Source organism: Mustela nivalis (genome assembly GCF_964662115.1).
Source record: "Mustela nivalis genome assembly, chromosome: 10".
Lineage (NCBI taxonomy): Eukaryota > Metazoa > Chordata > Mammalia > Carnivora > Mustelidae > Mustela > Mustela nivalis.
Genome location: NC_139029.1, coordinates 42,224,162 through 42,240,764, shown reverse-complemented (window position 1 = coordinate 42,240,764; position 16,603 = coordinate 42,224,162). Strand labels below are relative to the sequence as shown.

General features: G+C 55.8%; 1 protein-coding gene across 1 annotated transcript in view; it reads left to right on the top strand.

Moving 5' to 3' along the window:
- DHCR24 (24-dehydrocholesterol reductase) overlaps positions 1 to 15,270 on the top strand; it is a 30,003-nt gene extending 14,733 nt beyond the window's left edge. Inside the window, exons 5-9 of the mRNA XM_082686141.1 lie at positions 133 to 396; positions 5,068 to 5,211; positions 11,156 to 11,353; positions 11,598 to 11,776; positions 12,544 to 15,270. Of these exons, the coding sequence (XP_082542267.1) occupies positions 133 to 396; positions 5,068 to 5,211; positions 11,156 to 11,353; positions 11,598 to 11,776; positions 12,544 to 12,697 (939 nt within the window). The 3' untranslated portion in view covers positions 12,698 to 15,270. The remainder of the gene's footprint in view (positions 1 to 132; positions 397 to 5,067; positions 5,212 to 11,155; positions 11,354 to 11,597; positions 11,777 to 12,543) is intronic.
- Positions 15,271 to 16,603: the final 1,333 nt, after the last annotated feature.

Here is a 16,603-nt window from a genome sequence, read left to right as displayed (position 1 = left end):
GGTTTACACAAGCCAGTGACAGGGCAGGAAGTAAGCTGGGGCCCTTGGGGTCTCTGCAGCTCTGTTGACTGTGTGTCCCACCGCGGGGCCCAGAGGTGCAGGCTCTCAGCATGTGTTGGCTCTGCTTCCTAGTCAGAGAACTCGGACCTGTTCTACGCCGTGCCATGGTCCTGTGGGACCCTGGGCTTCCTGGTGGCCGCCGAGATCCGCATCATCCCCGCCAAGAAGTACGTCAGGCTGCGATTTGAGCCGGTGCGGGGCCTGGAGGCTATCTGCGACAAGTTCACCCAGGAATCCCAGCGGCAGGAGAATCACTTCGTGGAAGGGCTGCTCTACTCCCTGGATGAGGCTGTCATCATGACCGGGGTCATGACAGACGAGGCAGAGCCCAGCAAGGTAGGCCAGGGCGTCTCCAGCCAAGGGCCAAGGCCTGGGGAGGAGGAAGGCCCGGGGGGTGCTGGGGCTGAACCTGATCCCCCACCCTGCCCCTGCCTGGAAGCCATGTTCCTTAAGGTGGTGGGCTTAGTCGGCCCATCTGGGGTTGGGGCCCAGAATCTACAGTCAGAGCTGTCTTAGACGGGGATGGAAGCATCCATTGACTCTGCACTGAAGGTCTGCCAGATAGGTGTGTGCTTCTTAGTGGGTGTAAACTTTGATCCTTGAGGCAACCCCATTTTATAGATGAGGAAACTGAGGCCCTGAGAGGTGCTGTATACTTCCACGAGATGACAGGACCAAGGTTTGCATAATGGATTTGAGGCCTCAGAATCTAGGTGGACACTTCTTTGTTGGGTATAATTTTCAGTAGCAGCTTTTTCCTCTCATGTGAAAAGATTTGTGTTTATGCGGGACTTGGCAAGTATACCTGAGTCAAAGGAGAGAAGACTGTACCGGCAAACATGACCCAAGGCCGGCTCTTGGGTGTATTTATTTCCTCTCTTTTCAGGGCATATGTGGAAGTTTTTAAATGATGAAAGTAGTGTCACAACCTTGAAATACATAAGGGAAAAGTTAAAGTGGGTCCCTTCCCACAGGCTCACCCCCAGAGTAGCCACCTGTAATGGCACATTCCTCAGGGTGTGTGTGTGCACGCGTGGGCACACCCTCTTCTCCCCGTCTCGTGTTGGCCTTTGTATAACTGACCTAACCCGCTGCTTCCTGACAATCATTGATCTTGCCTCAGATGTTTCACTCTTACAAACAAGATTGCATTGAAGATTCTCTGACATCCATCCTTGGCCTCTTGGGCAAGCACATCTGTAGGACTGAGTGAAAAAATTGGAATTCCTGTCTTAAGGATCGGAGCATGGTGTGCACCCAAGAGTGACCCCCAAACAGCCCTTCAGAACAGTGATGCTTCTGCCCACGGCCCGCGACGGCATGGGAGAGTGTGTTTCTCCCACATTCTTGCCAGTGCTGGATACGATCACTCCTTCATTTTTGCCAATCTGATAGGGTTAAAAATAGCATCGTGTTTTCTTTGCGGTTCTCAGGTCACCTTTGAGGTTTGAGCATCTCTTTACATGCTTTTTTTCCATTTGTTTGTCTTCGGCTGTGACCGTCTGTTCAAATTTGCATTTTCCGGTCGAGGGTGGTCCGTGTCTCCCCACAGGTTTACGTGGTCTTCAAAATTGTCAGTAAATGACTGCAGAGCACTGTGTTGAGCGAATGCCCTAGCATTTACGAAACCATGGCCCTGTAGTTGGAAATGCAAGTTGCTTCTAGTCTTTCCTTTTTCTTTTCTTTATATTTATAGAGAGACCGAATGGCAAGGTGGGGTCAGAGGGAGAGAGAGAGGGAGAATCTTGAGCAGGCTCCATGCCCAGCACAGAGCCCAGTGCAGGGCTGAATCTCATGACATCAGGATCATGACCTCCGCCAAAACCAAGAGTCGGAAGCTTAACCGACTGAGCCACCCAGGCACCCCGGTCTTTCCTTGTTTTAATTAAGGTGGCCATGGACATCTTTTGTCTATAATTGGAGTAATATCTTAAAGGACGTCAAAGACTAGGTACTCTTAAGGCTCTTGATCTATACCTGTATTCTTAAAACCTTCTACAGTTGTAAAGGACTTGAAAATCGTCTGGTACCGTGCCATCTCTAAATAAGGAAACAAGGCCAGGACGGGGAGGAGACTTCCCTGAGCACTCAACGGCTAGCAGGGGACAGGTCTGTGACCCCTAGGTCAGTGTTAGTTCCCTGGCACATCACCTTCTATAACCCAGCTGCGGTCACAGGCACTGACTGAGGACCTGTCCTGGTGGGGCACTGTGGTGGGGGCTGGAGGGTGGGGATCCTGGAGCAGGGGCAGAAACACTGGACACGGATACAGAGCTCCTGTGCCGAGTCACACCCCAGGCCCTGGCTCTGCCTGACCCAGGCTGAGACGTCCGTGCGGGTCACCTAGCACCTGGTTGCCTGGGAAGGACATCTAGTATAGATGTCTTTCCACCTTCTCCCAGGCAGTCCCTTAGAGGGGCCGCTCCCTGTACTCCTCCCACACTGGTACTGGCTCTTTGGGGACCTCTTGGCTCTATTAGATGCTGCCTAAGGTTATAGTTGGGCAGCAGGCTTTCTATAACTTGTTAAACGTTGGAAAACCGTAACCAATTCCCTTATTGCCCTAAAAGACCAAGGTCTTACTCCAAGGTTCACCTGGTATCAGTGGGAGAGGGGCTGGGTGCCCAGGCTGCAGACTTGAACAAAGTGTCCTGACACCCATCAGGAACAGGGCTGGGGGAAGAGAGTGGCAGATGCATTAGACGTATGGACAGCTCATTTGAGGAGCATGTCTTCCAAACAGCCCTCTTGGGGGGGCTGCTCAGAAATTGTCCAGTGTGTCCGGCCCTGGGATGGGCCCTCTGCAGGCCCAGAGGAGCCGCTGGGGGAGGCAGCCCACTCCCATGTACAGGGGAGGCCCAGAGCTAAGGAGTGGCATGCTCAGGCTGGACCTGCAGCTCACGGGGCCACCTGGCTGCCATAGCGGACCTGAGCCCTGAGAGAGACGCACAATCTGGGTTCTTTAGCATCTCCTGGGCTTGTCGGTATGAAGGTTCCTACTGAGTCCGAGGAGCGCGGGGAGCACCTGAACCCAGGTACGCCCCAGCCTCGATTCCGTTATGCAGCTGGTGCCACAGCCAGGTGTGCAGCCAGTCCCCCCTCCCCCAGGGTTAGATCAGGTGGCTCTGCTCCTGCTGGGTTTCACTGTCCTTGTGCCAGCGGGCAGAGGCCAGCTCACAGTGTCCTTTGCTCTGCCAAGCTAGCCACGCTCAAACAGACTTGTACCAATAGGCTCTTTAGCCCAGCTTCCTGGCACCTTGTGGCCCCACATTCCTGCCAGCGTAGTGGCCTGCTGCACGAGGGGACACCCAGAGGGGCTGGAGTGTTGTTCCCTGAGATGGGGCCAAAGGCTCCTGGGAGAGGGTACGGGGAGAGGACTGGGAACTGACCGCTGTGCCCAGGGGCTAGGCGTCATGGTGGGCCCTTCCTCGTCAGCTTTTCTGGTCTCTGCAGCCACTCCAGGGCTGGGAATAGCTCCATTTTGCCAGTACTGAAAGCAGGGCTCAGAGTGGCCTGCCCAGCACCAGCCCCATGTGTTGTAGGACAAGCGAGTCCGCAAACTGCGCAGGACAATCCCATGTTTATAAAACCATGTGAACACACAGAGAAGAAAACCTCCTGGGTACACATCGGTGTTAGTAGTTTCGCTGGAGCACAAGACTGCAAGGTCTCTCCTGCCAAGTTGCATGTTTCTGCAGCATTTGAAGTTCTGACGAGGCGTTTACTTTGTTTTTGGAATCGGGAGAAAATAGTGATTGTTCTTTGTTTTTTTGTTTTAATAATGCTCACATTCCAGAGCGCATGGTTCAACTTCCCCTCTGCCCAGCCCTGGCCTCATTGTGCAGCGTGGAACAGGCTCGAGTCCTTGCCCTGCCCCTTGGCAGCCGTGTGGCCTCGGGCGCTCTGTTCAACCCTAATGGTTCTCCGCCTCCTCCTCCTTGGGGAGACAAGGACAGTTCTGACTTGCAAGGTTATGAAAGGGCCACAGTGCCCAGTGCCGGCCGTGAAGGAGCATGTTGGTGTGATTAGTCTCCACCATGAGCTACTCTGGGAAAGCTCATCTTGTCTCTGCCCTGCCTTTACCTCCCCAGTGGTTCCGCGGCAGCATCCGGCCTCTGCCACGTGGCTGCTGCTCTCGGCTCCCCCTTCACCCTGTGCTGCTGCCCAGCTGGGTGTGATCTCACCTGCCCCATCAAACTCGGGAGCCTCTCCCACCCCCAGGAAGGTGGTCTGATGTGGGGCCTCAGTGTCTGCAGTGTGTGTGTGTGTGAGTTCTGATAGGCACAGAATCTCTCCCCCGAAGTCTATAGGTTTATTGCCATTTTCTATGTGAAACGAGAGGCTGAGAGAGTGACCGGCCCCAGATCACAGAGCCAGTGGGTGACGGGGGCCAGTGTCTGGCCCCAGCTTTGGAGCTCTGCCTCTCTCTTCAAAGGCACCTGCCCTGAATTTGTTCCATGCAGAGGACCCTGAGCCCCAGAGAGGCTAAGTCAGGCCGGGGCCCCCAGCAGGTGAAGTCCTAAACCGTTTGGGACTGAAGGCTGTCTCATTATCCGATTTAGGCATTGGAAGCCGGGGGGCCTGGTGCCAGGAAGCATTAGCTTCCTCTGCGGGTGGGGGAGCTGCCTTCCCGGAGACGGCACCCAGAGGGTCGTGGGGTTTGGTCTCGGCAGGGGAAGTGCCATGTCAGTTAGTGTTGCTGGCCACGGGACCTGGTGAGGGCGGTGGGAGGGGAGGCGTCCCTCTGGGTTCTGTCCCTGAGGGGGAGGGGTGGCTTTGCTCTCTAGACCTTTGGCAGCTGCCAGCCCTGGGCACACCTCTCTCTGTCTGCGAGAGAGTGCCCGTGGTGCCCAGCCTCCCTGGGCTCTCAGGACTCCCAAGGGTGGTGACAGACACAAGAGCTTTGGAAAGGCCAGGGGTGCTGAACCAAAGCCAGGTATCACCGTTCCGGCCCGACAGCGTCCAGCCCTCGTCTGTGGGCTGACACCACGCCCTCTGTTATTTCAGCTGAACAGCATTGGCAACTACTACAAGCCCTGGTTCTTCAAGCACGTGGAGAACTACCTGAAGACGAACCGGGAGGGCCTGGAGTACATTCCCTTGAGACACTACTACCACCGCCACACGCGCAGCATCTTCTGGGAGCTCCAGGTGAGGCTTGGGTTTCCCAGCCGGCTGGGCAGGGAACCAGGGCAGCTGGCACGGTGGCCGCACTCCCTCCCTGAGGGCAAGATCAGCCGTGTCCCGAGGACCGGGAGTGCCCGTGGACATGACACCACAGTCCTCTCCTTCTAAGGGGAGCAGACCGCTTTCACTTGGACACAGCAGCCTGTCCCAGAGCGGCTGCTCCATGCTGGGGCGCGGGTCAGGTGCTTGGGCGCACACACATGTGCTCTGCCCTTGAGGTGCAGTAGCCTGACCAAGCTGACACGCCCTGACACAGTGATGGGCCACAGGAACCAGAAGGGGAGGTGGCTCGTTCTGTCTAAGGTCAGAGGTGGCCGTCGAGCTTGGCCTTGAAAGGTGAGCAAGAATTTGCTGTTATGCGTAGAGGGGTGAGGTGCAGTGACATTTTAAAGAGGGGCGACAGAGAAGGCCTCTCTGGGGGTAACTTGTGCACAGGGACCTGAACATGGTGGGGGCGGGGGTGGGGGATGAGCCAGGCAGAGAAAGAGCCAGAGCATGGGTCCTCAACGAGGCTACCTGGGTTCTTTTTTTTCCATGTCCTGTAACCTAGAAGTAACCTTTTAAAGTGTACCATTTAGTGGTATTTAGTGCATTGGTCATGTTGTGCAACTTGCACCAAAGTTGCTGAGGAGAGGAACAGCAAGCCGGAAGCAGCGAGGAGGTAGCAGGAGCCGCTGCCCCGCCCCCCGCCTCCACCCACCCCAGACGGTCATGGGAGAGGAAATGATGGCCGTGAGACCTGCAGGGCCCAGCCAGGGCCCAGCTAAGAGCAGGCAGACGGAGACAACGTCAAGCGAAGAGACTGAGGATAGAGGGGCTTTGCTGATTCACACCACGAGGACATAGAGGACAGCTTAGGAGATAAGGGGACAGGGCCGGGTGGAGTCAGAGTAAGACGTGTTGCATCACGGTAGGTCACTGGGCACCTGGAACCTGTGACGACCAGGTTAGACAGGGCTGACGGGCATGAAGGAGTTAGAGCTGGCCGTCTCCTAGGAGAAGATGATCTGTCCTAACTCTGGGCCACGTCTCACAGGCCGAAGTGGTGGGGCTGTGGTGAGGGGTTGGAGGAGTGGGGGGTGGAGGGCTCATCAGCACCTGGGAGCGTGGGACCCGCCCCCCCCCCAGGTGAGCTCCCTTGGCCACTGTCAGTGGTGGGCATTTTGCCAAATGCCAAAGACCTGGTTCCCTCTCTGTGCTTGCTAAGAGCAGTGCTAGGATTGTGGGAGGTGTGCTTTTGTCAGGAGCAAGAAGATGATTTAGGGGACAGGAAAAGAAAGAGGACCAGCAAGGGACCCCGAGAAGAACATGGGAAAGGTAACGATAGGACAGAGTCTTCGCTTTACATGTTAGCTGTTACGCCAAACATACACCATTATCTCAAACTTCCTAACAGCCCCAGGAGGGTCAGTCCTTGTTCTTTTCCATTTTACAGATGGGGAAAACTGAGGCTTAGGTTGTCCAAAGTAACACAACTCAGAAAGAGATCAAGTGTAATTATAACTTGCTGCATAATGAACTATCCCAAAGTTAGAGGATTGAAACAACTGTTTCTTTTTATTATTTTCTGTTATCTCACAGTTTTCTGATTGTCAGGGATTGGGCGGGTGGTGGCGGGTGTGGGTGGCTCCAGTGTCATCCGGAGGCTTGCGAGGGGATGATCTATTTTCCAGAAGGTTCTCTCACACGGTTGTTAACAAGAGGCCTCTGTTCCTCGCCATGTGGGCTGCTCAAGTGTCCTCAGGACTGGGCAGCGGGAGCCGTCCAGGAGAGAGACCGAGGAGGAGCCCCAATGCCTTACAGGGCCCGTCTCCTCACATTCCGCCAGCCCTGCCACCCGCCGCTTGTTAGAGCAGGTACAGCCCACATCAGGGCGAGGCAAATCACGCTCCACCTCTTTGAAGGAAGGAGTAGCAAAGCATTTGTGAGTGTTTTGTTGTTTTTTTCTAATTCAAGTTAGTTAACATTATAGTGTAGTATTGGTTTCAGGAGTAAGAATTGGTGTTGTTTTTTTCTTTAACCACAGAGCTAGGATTCATAATGAGGTTTGTCTTCTATTTATGTGCCGTGAAGCACTGGCTGTCCTGCCCGAGGTGAAAGGAAGAATCTGGTAGGATGGGTGTCTTACACCTGAGATTTGCACACAGGGCATCCGGGCGGAGCACCACAGCATCCACCACAGTAGAGTTGCAGAAGCCCAGACTTCTACAAAGAAGGCGATGTCAAGTACATGCCTTTCCCCCCTCCCCAGGGGTGAACTCCTCCTCCCTCAGGCAGCCCTCCACCTTGGTTCCTCCGTGTTGAATCCACCCTTTAATCAGCCACAGGTGCTGAACCTCTCGTCCAATCCTGTCACTCCGGGGCCAGGCCTGCCTTCACCCAGTTCAGTTAATCAGCAATATGTGGCTGTCAAGGCCAGCCACGTGATCTGCAGGGCCCAGTGCAAAAAGCAGGGAAAGAGTACTGTCAAAGATACTACCAGGGTCCCTCTTATATTTGCTATTTAATGTTCTAAGTAAAGAAAATAATTTTTTTTAAAGATTTTATTTATTTATTTGACAGAGATCACAGGTAGGCAGAGAGGCAGGCAGAGAGAGGGCGGGGGGTGGGGGAAGCAGGCTCCCTGCTGAGCAGAAAGACGGATGCGGGGCTCTATCCCAGGACCCTGGGATCATTGCCTGACCTAAAGGCAGAGGCTCAACCCACTGAGCCACCCAGGTGACCCCCAAGAAACTAATTTAAATTATTGGAACGAATTTACTGTTTATCCCTTCAGAAATAGAAATATAGGGAGTATTGAGCTCTTCACATGACTGTGTTTCATTCCTAGTGGCCCAGTGGAGATACCGCACGAAACTACCTCAGTTGTGTTTATCTCCCTTCCTGGTAACATTCACATTCTACCAACACTCTAGTGTGGCTTACTGGTGGGTAAGGAAGGACTGAAGAGAAAGAGGACTCTGGGCAGCCCCCTCTTTCCCTTCCCTTTTACATCCTCCTTTCCAGCCAGCATAAGTGGTTGGCTAATACAGGGAAGTAGCACCAGGAGGAAGTGTTAGATAGGGTTCTTGGTGGTTCAGGTTTCTTCGACTGCCATGGGGCCTGCCTTTGGGGCGTGGGGTCCCGGCTCGGGCCAGGCCCCCTGGATCTGTCATGGGATCCCACAGAGCAGAGCAGGCTGGACACAGGTAAACGGCAAAGGCAGATGAGAGCAAGAGACTGGAACTGAAGCCAGGGACACAGGGCCTGAGGTCACTCAGAGGCAGAGGGATGAATCATGGGGCAGACAGGAGCGAAAGGAGGAGGGCGGGGCTCACTGTTAAACACATGAACTTTTCTGAGTTGAGATTCTGGAAAAGGAATGGTTCTAGCTGATACTTCTGGCTAACAACTGTTTTAAAGAGAAAAATATAAATGGCTTTTAAACGTGAGAGAGATGACTGTTCTCACTCTATTAAAGCCAGGCCAAACAAAACTGCCAGAGTCCCAGCTTTCACCAGCAGGGTGGCCACGAGGCAGAAGTTTGACAACCCAGCTTGGCCTGGGCGTGGGGAAACAGCACCCCCTGGTGTCGTATGGGAGCATGTGCCCTGTAACCCGTTCTTGAGATAACCTATTAAAATGGCATACAGGGTTTGAACCAGAATTTTCCACTTCTAGGAATTTAGGCTAAGACACATGTAGAAAGGATACTCACTGGAATGGTCTGGAAATCCTCTAAATGCTCATCCGTACAGAACTGCTTAAATCAGCGGGGTCCATCCACACAGGAGGGCAATGATCAGCACACTGGAAAGGGCCAAATGACCATTAGGGATTTGTGGTCCATGAGGTCTCTCCAGAGGCCACTCTGCCCTTACAGCCTGGAAGCAGCCACAGACAGCATGGAAATGCGGGGGCATGGCTGTGTCCTAGCAGGACTTTATTCGTGGACCAGGTTTGTCCCAGGAGCTGTGGTGTGTGGGTCCCCGCAGAGCAGGGGTGGCACCCACAACCAAGCATGTGCTGGCTGGCTGTGCACCGAGGCACAGGAGGAGGGAAGAAGCACAAGGCTGTGAGATGCCGCCGCTTGTGAGCTGTCGGTCTCTACGCCCACCCGTGCGTCAACACAGCGAGTGTCTCTAGGAAGGGACACAGATCATTCCTAACAACGTCTGCCTCTCGGGGACAGAAGTTGAGTTGGGGAAGAATGAAGTGGGGTCAGGACTAGGGGGTACACGGGGAGGATGTGAGAGGCGGCCTGGCCTTTGGATGGCTGGGATTTCTACTGTGGGTATGTGTGGCTGTTCCAAAAATAAGCAAGGAAACAATAAAAGCCGAGCTACACAGTGTCCTCAGGTCATGTGCCAGCGTCCGTGCAGGTGCCTGAATCGCAGAGCCAGGCAGGGCCAGGCGCAGAGGGGTCCCTCCCTCGTAGGAGTGTGCTGCCAGTCGGAGAGCTCGTCCCAGGGGAGAGGAGGGAGGGTCACTCGGCTTGCAAAGCTTAGCACCTGGGTTCCTTTGGGAAGCCACCCCGACCCCTAGTCTGCTGTGGGCCCTGCGTCTGTTTGTCCTAGCTCTTCCCCCACTGTAGTCCTGTGTGTGACATGTCTCTTCAACTCCTCAGGAGTAGGGACCATGTCTCAGTTATTTTGGTATCCCCAGCACTCAGCATGGAACCTCATACCAGACCTCATAGGCACCTCGTAATTATTTAATGAATAAAGGAATGTCCTCGGGGGCACCTGGGTGGTTCAGTCGGCGGAGCATCTGACCCTCGATTTCAGCCCGGGTCCTGGTCTCCGGGTCGTCAGATGGAGCCTCACATCTGGCCCTGCACTCAGCACAGAATCTGCTCCTCTCTCTCCCTCTGCTCCTTCCCCAGCTCATACACAGGTGCTCGCTCTCTCTGTCTGAAATAAATAAATGAAATCTTAAAACAAAAAAAGGTCACTCCTCTTTAAGAAAAAAAAAAAAAAAGAATGGGGTAGCCCTCTTGAAGCCAAGAGCATTCCTTTATATTCCAAAAGACAAGGTTGGAGCAAGGGAGGAGGATAGTGACTGAAGGGACCCGAAGTCTGCGCTGTCGGGGCAGGGTGGCCAGCTGGTGGGTGGCACGGGGCAATGTCGGAAGCAGTGCTGAGGGAGGGGGCTCCTTCCCGGTGGTGGGTTGAGCACAGAAGAGGAAGACAGTCTCTGCTTAGCAGGGTCTCCGGGGAAGCTGAGTTGGAGGAGGCAGGCAGGCTGTGAAGGGCCACAGGCATGGGAGAGAAGTGGGTTGTTCTGCCCGGAGTTGGAGGCCAGCCGTCAAGCTTGCCCTTGAAAGATGACAGAGAGTTTGTTTTTGCGCATGGAGGGGTGGGGAGCCGTCACATTTTACACAGGAGTCGAGGGGGCCCCTCGGGAGATACTGTGAACCAGTGGGCCCGTGGCTGACCCTGAGCCAGACCTCCTCCCCGACCCTGCCCCCACCAATAAGAGCAGCCCTTGGCTGTGACTTTAGGGGAATTGCTTAAGCTCTCCCATAATTGCTCTTCTCGTTCAGTAACTTTTATTTCTCAGCCACTGACCAAGTGCCTTCTGTGTGCCAGTCACCCTGACCTCCATAGCACAATTACAGTGATCTTATTCTGCTCCTAGCACTGGGCTACAGGCCTTCTAGGCAGTATTTCGTTATTTCCTCCAGTCCCATTTTACAGATAAGGAAACTAAGCCCAAAGAGATTAATAAGTCACTAGCCCAAGGTCATCGCAGCAGGTACAGGCCAGAGCTGAGACTCAAACCCAGACCCAGCTGGGCCAGTCCTGGGCACCACTGTTCCCCTCCACACAGGAGTGCATATGGAGCCCTGAGCGAGGACCTGAGCCCTGGCCCATGGGACCCTCAGCCCTGCTGGCCCTTCTCTCCATCGCCAACCTTTGTCTTTCAGGACATCATCCCCTTTGGCAACAATCCCGTCTTCCGCTACCTCTTTGGATGGATGGTGCCTCCCAAGATCTCGCTCCTGAAGCTGACCCAAGGCGAGACCCTGCGCAAGCTGTATGAGCAGCACCACGTGGTCCAGGACATGCTGGTGCCCATGAAATGCCTGTCGCAGGCAGTGCACACCTTCCACAGTGACATCCATGTAAGCGGGGGCAGGACGCCCTGGACCTCAATGTTCCTGGCTGTAAAATGGGCCTGTCCCGTGATGGCCCTGAAAGGAGAGAAGGCATGGGGGGCTGCTGCTGTCAGCCATAGCCTCAGGGATTGGGAGTGAAGCAGTGGGCAGACAAAGGGAGGGGTCCCTGGGTAAGGGTGGAATGGGCCCACCCTGACCCTGGCCCCTGTTGCAGGAAAAGCACCAACGCCCCTCTCTCTGGTCCACCCAGGTCTACCCCATCTGGCTGTGCCCATTCATCCTGCCCAGCCAGCCGGGCCTGGTGCACCCCAAGGGAGATGAGGCCGAGCTCTATGTTGACATTGGAGCCTACGGGGAACCACGTGTGAAGCACTTTGAAGCCAGGTCCTGCATGCGGCAGTTAGAGAAGTTCGTCCGAAGCGTGCATGGGTGAGTGGCCCCGAGCGTGGCATGCTTCCCAGGCCGCCAGCACCAGGGCTCTCCTGCCGGGGGTGTAGAGGAAGGTCAAGGCAGGCACCCCTGGAGCCAGGCCTGCTGATTGCCAAGGGAGTGTTGGAGTCCCAGTCACCCTCTGGTTTGGAAAGCACCCTATGGAAGTCTGCAAGTGGGATTTCTCACCCCTTTCCTTGCACCCCTCCTATGAAGACGCCAGCATCCCCCAGGTGCTTGGCACAGAGCCCCACGACCACTGCTTCGTGCCCCAGGGTACATGGTGATGTGGTTTTAGATAGGTTCTGGGCTGTTGCTCGGAGTTGGAAGAGCACAGTGGAGGAGGGAGGGAGCGGTGACTGAAAGCCACACACACACAGAGGCCCAGGACAGCATAGCTCCGAAACCAGCCTGGAACAAACCCCTGATGGACTTAAGGTGGACACGTCTCAGAATAGTTATACGGACTGAAAAAACCAGGAGAAAGGAGTACTGTATGATTCCAGGTCTGTGAAATCCCCAAGTCCACGGTGACCGAATGCCGAGACTCCTGAGCAGTGGAGGGCAACGGACTACACAGAGCTTTGATCAAAGTTTGGGGGTGATGGATGTGGGGGCAAGCACTCCTGCCCGCCCCCACCCCACCTGGGCAGCAGGGGGTAAACAGGAAATCCTCCATGAGCTCTTCCTGCAGCCCGTCAGGGACCCAGCGGGGGCCTCTCGGGCCCCTTCCCCTCCGGGCAGCCTCACCCTCCTGTGTTTCCCAGGTTCCAGATGCTGTATGCCGACTGCTACATGAGCCGGGAGGAGTTCTGGGAGATGTTCGACGGCTCCCTCTACCACAGGCTGCGGGAGCGCCTCGGCTGCCAGGACGCCTTCCCCGAGGTGTACGACAAGATCTGCAAGGCCGCCAGGCACTGAGCAGGGGCCCGCCCGGAAATAGACATGTTGGGGGGCCCTGTCCCCAGGTCCAGGAGGCATCTTCTCTTCACTCAAGCTTGGCTACTCTCCCAGATCCATGCTTCCAGAAAGAACCCCTTCCAGAAATCCCACCCGGACTGCCCCGATGGCTAGCTCCAGCTCCCAGGGGCAGCCGAGTGGAGGGCAAAGGACGTGGGCTCTGGAGTCAGATGTTGCTAAGTCCAGTTTCCATTTCAGCCCCTTGTGAGCTGTGTGACTCTGGCCGGGTCACCCAGCCCCTCCGAACCCAGCTGCCCATCTGTTGAAACGGGGTCACAGTGCCTGCCTGCCGGCTGGCCGTAAACATCCAGGACTGGTGGCCGTCTCACCGGGGACCCTGAGGATTCCACTGTGCCAGCTGTGGCCTCCTACTCAGCACCATGTCTGCCTGGCGAGCTGTGGGTTCAGCGTCAAGTCCAGGAGGGCCCCGTATGAGGTCACCTGGGCCCAGATTTGGTTGGCAGGGTGAATGGGACGGTCCAGAGTCGCCCCCGCTGTTGCTTCAGCCGGTCAGGAGCACCCCTCACAGAGAGAAGGAAGGAAGGTGCCTCTCTCTCTCCCCCGGGTCTTCAGAGGGCAACAGACAGGGCAGGCAGGCCCACAGTGTGCTGTGCCAAAGCCAGGTCCCTGTCCAAAGTTCGCTCTGCCGTCCTTGGTGACACCCTGCCCCTTCTCCTTCCGGCTCAGGCTTACACACCCACCCCAGCCGTCACCCACGTCTCCGCGAGGACCATGTCCTCGGAGAAGACGTTTCAGGGCTGGCTCCTGTCCCAGCCCAGGCGGAGTGGCTCCTGCTCTGAACTGGGGCCGGAGCACCTGCGCCTGTCCTTGGCTCCCCAACCCTCCGTGCCTCTTCCAGTCCCCAGAGCCTGCCTAGTTACGGGGGCGAGGGGGGTGCCTCTACGCTGCTCTGCGGCATGCAGTGGGGGGTGGCGGGCGGACCCCACCAAGCAAGTAGATGGAGACTTGGTGCAGATTCTCACTGTGGGGCCCAGAGAAAAGACCAGCAGCTTGATTTCTCCAACCACTCCTCCCTTGGTTCTCCCCCGCCCTCAGCTGTAGTTAATTTCAGTGCCTTACAAATCCTAAGCTCAGAGAAAATTAGCCCCGTTTCCCTTCTAGAAGGAAGGGAGTCTCCCTAGGTCCTCCCCGACTTATGAAAGCCTGTTTGGTTCTGCGAGTCCCATCTGAAGAACAGCCCGGCCTCCGCGGAGGACCCAGCACCTGAGAAGTTTGAGTAGGGAGCGAGGATGGAGTGAACTCTGCCTGGCAGGACATGCTGAGAGAGAGAGCACGCGTGAGCTGTGCACGGGGAGGCTCTGTCCCCGCTGTCTTGTCAGCAAGCCGGGCGACCGTGGGCGAGTCATCTCCGAGCTGCAGCCCCTCACCCACCCTCCATGTGGACATGGGGGTTGTGTCTCATGTGAGGTCCTTCCTTCTTCAATCCAAGGCTAGCTCTCCCAACACTCTGGGAGAAGGACACCCGAGGCTCTCAGGAAAGGGTCCGTCCTGTCATTGCCGGTTGCCAGAATCCCGATGGAGCCAGGCTTTCCCCGACGTTGCTTGGCCATACCCCCGTGGGCCCAGCACCCTGCCAGGCGTCCCTGTGTGGTCCTGTGAGTGCTGGGCACATTCGTGGCACTCAGAAGGCAAAGGAACCCCCCTCCCTCCTCCCCTTACCCATTTGGCCTCTGGAGGGGGCATGAGAAAAACAAATAAGAAACCTCATTCTCCAGCTTGTCTGCAGAGCGCGTGAATTCTGGCCTTTGCCCTCCTGGTGGGCTCCTGCGCTTCTCACTCGACGCTAAACTGATGATCCTGCTTCTTGTGGAGGAATGGTTAGCCCGAGCAGAGGGGCCCAGCCCGGAAGGCCCTGGCTTTCTGCCAGAGGGCCCCCTCCTTAAGCCACTGGGAGGGTAGCCAGAGCTGCTAACAGCCTCTATCGCCCTTAGTCCTAGAAAAACCAAAATCCTGCTCTTCACAGACCTCACCCGGAAACTGGGGCTTGGAAGGGAAGGTCTCGGGATCACAGCAGCCTCAGGTCTATGTTCTGTTCCCGTCATCAGGTGCCCCGATGGGCCGACCCCCAAGCATGGTGGGCCACACGACAGCCTTTGTCCTGTAGCCGGCCCTATCCCTGTCCATCCATGCGGTGGTTTCATGGGGAGTGACACTTGGCTCCGGGGTGAGTGTGTGTGCGAAGTAAAGGAATAGGCCTTTCCCCTCCAGAGCCCCGAGTTCCTCTGGCTGCACGCGGGTTTTCTGTAGAACCCGAATTGCAGCCAGTCTCTTCTGCCGGAAGGATGCATCCTTTCCTTAGCTATTATGGAAGGGGAAGGGGTGGGGGATGCGTGCGGCAGTGCATGGTGTGTGGCTTTTACGTTTCCCATGACCCTGGGGACCAAGGAGAAGGGCCCGAGCATCCCCTGGCAGGCTCTTGGCAGCGCAGGAGCCGTGCCTGCTGTCCAGAACACCACATGTCCCCGTGGCTGCACGGCTGCTGCTTCTGTATAAATAAAAGTGTGACCTGGAAACCAGCCTTCGTCGCTTCCTGTTTGGGGGACCACAGCATGAAGTCAGGCATGGACTTCACTGCCAGTGGGTTCCCCCCTCTGGATCTGCATGCCAATGGTCAAGGGCTGAAGGGTGGCATGGGGGAGGGCCAGCTTTGGTGGGGCCGGGAGATTCTGGCCAATCTTCCCCGTTTTGGGACTTCCGCTGCTGGTCCATGTGACCTGGTGTAGGTGGAAGTGGGATCCCACTAGAAGCCAGGGGACCCATGAGAAGGGCCCAGGTGAGGGGTGGTTGTAGCTCAGGAAGAGGACAGCTTCTTAGGGCATTGGTTGTGGTCATCAGGAGCTGTCGCCCTGGCTTGTCCACGTGGTCACTAAACCCCCTCCTTCAAGCTGCCAGAACGGCATTCCCCAGCCTCCCCTGCACTCAGGAGTCTCCTGTCTTCAGGAGACGTGAACAGAATTGGGAAAGACCTCGCACAAGGTTTGGGCACTTGCCCTCAGCTGGATGCCAGTGACAACCGGGCCATAGGCTTTGGTAGGGTCACTCGTTGGAAGGAGTAAAGCTGCTCATCACTCTGGCCCGGTCTGTTCCAGGAGCAAGAAATATGAGCTTCGTAGCTGAGTGACTACTGCTTGGGAGTGTTTGTTAGGACCCTTAAAGTCACCCGAGTTGGTTGTCAGGCCTAAAAGCCGAGATAGAAGAGCTAAGGTTCGTACACGTGGATACACATGACAGACATTTTCCTAAAACACGTGTGACAAGAGAGTCCCATCCTAAGTTTAGAAGAACAACACTTCAGGATATTTCTGGTCATTCGGGCTCACAAATTGGGATTTTTGTGAACTCTCCTTGAAAGGGGAAAAAACCTTTAACGTTCCTTGAAATAAAATTAGTATCTTAAGCCTTACATATCACACGACACACCATCTTGTATTGAATCTTCATCCTCTACCAGAAGCAGGTTGGCTTACACCCCCATTTTACGAGCGACAAAGCGAAGCTCTAGGAAGGTCAAGTGATTCGCCTGAAGGTCACGTGGATGCTATTATGGAATTCAACAAGGGCACAGAGCTGTATCTCACCTCGCAGCACAGAAGTCTGGAATGAGCCTTAGCCAGCCCCAGCAGAGACAGTGGCTCCAGCTCTGGGCATGGTGCAATGAGTCCCCACGGCTGGGCCTCACCTGTAGCGGGAGGTCAGGGTTCACGGCATGATCTGCTGAGAAGGGAGGCACGGAGCGTTGGGCTCTGACTCAAGGCCTCTCCCTCCACCAGAGCCCCTCTTGCCTAAACAGACCCACAGCCCACACACACAGTGTCCACACACACACATTCACGCCAGAGTAGTGAC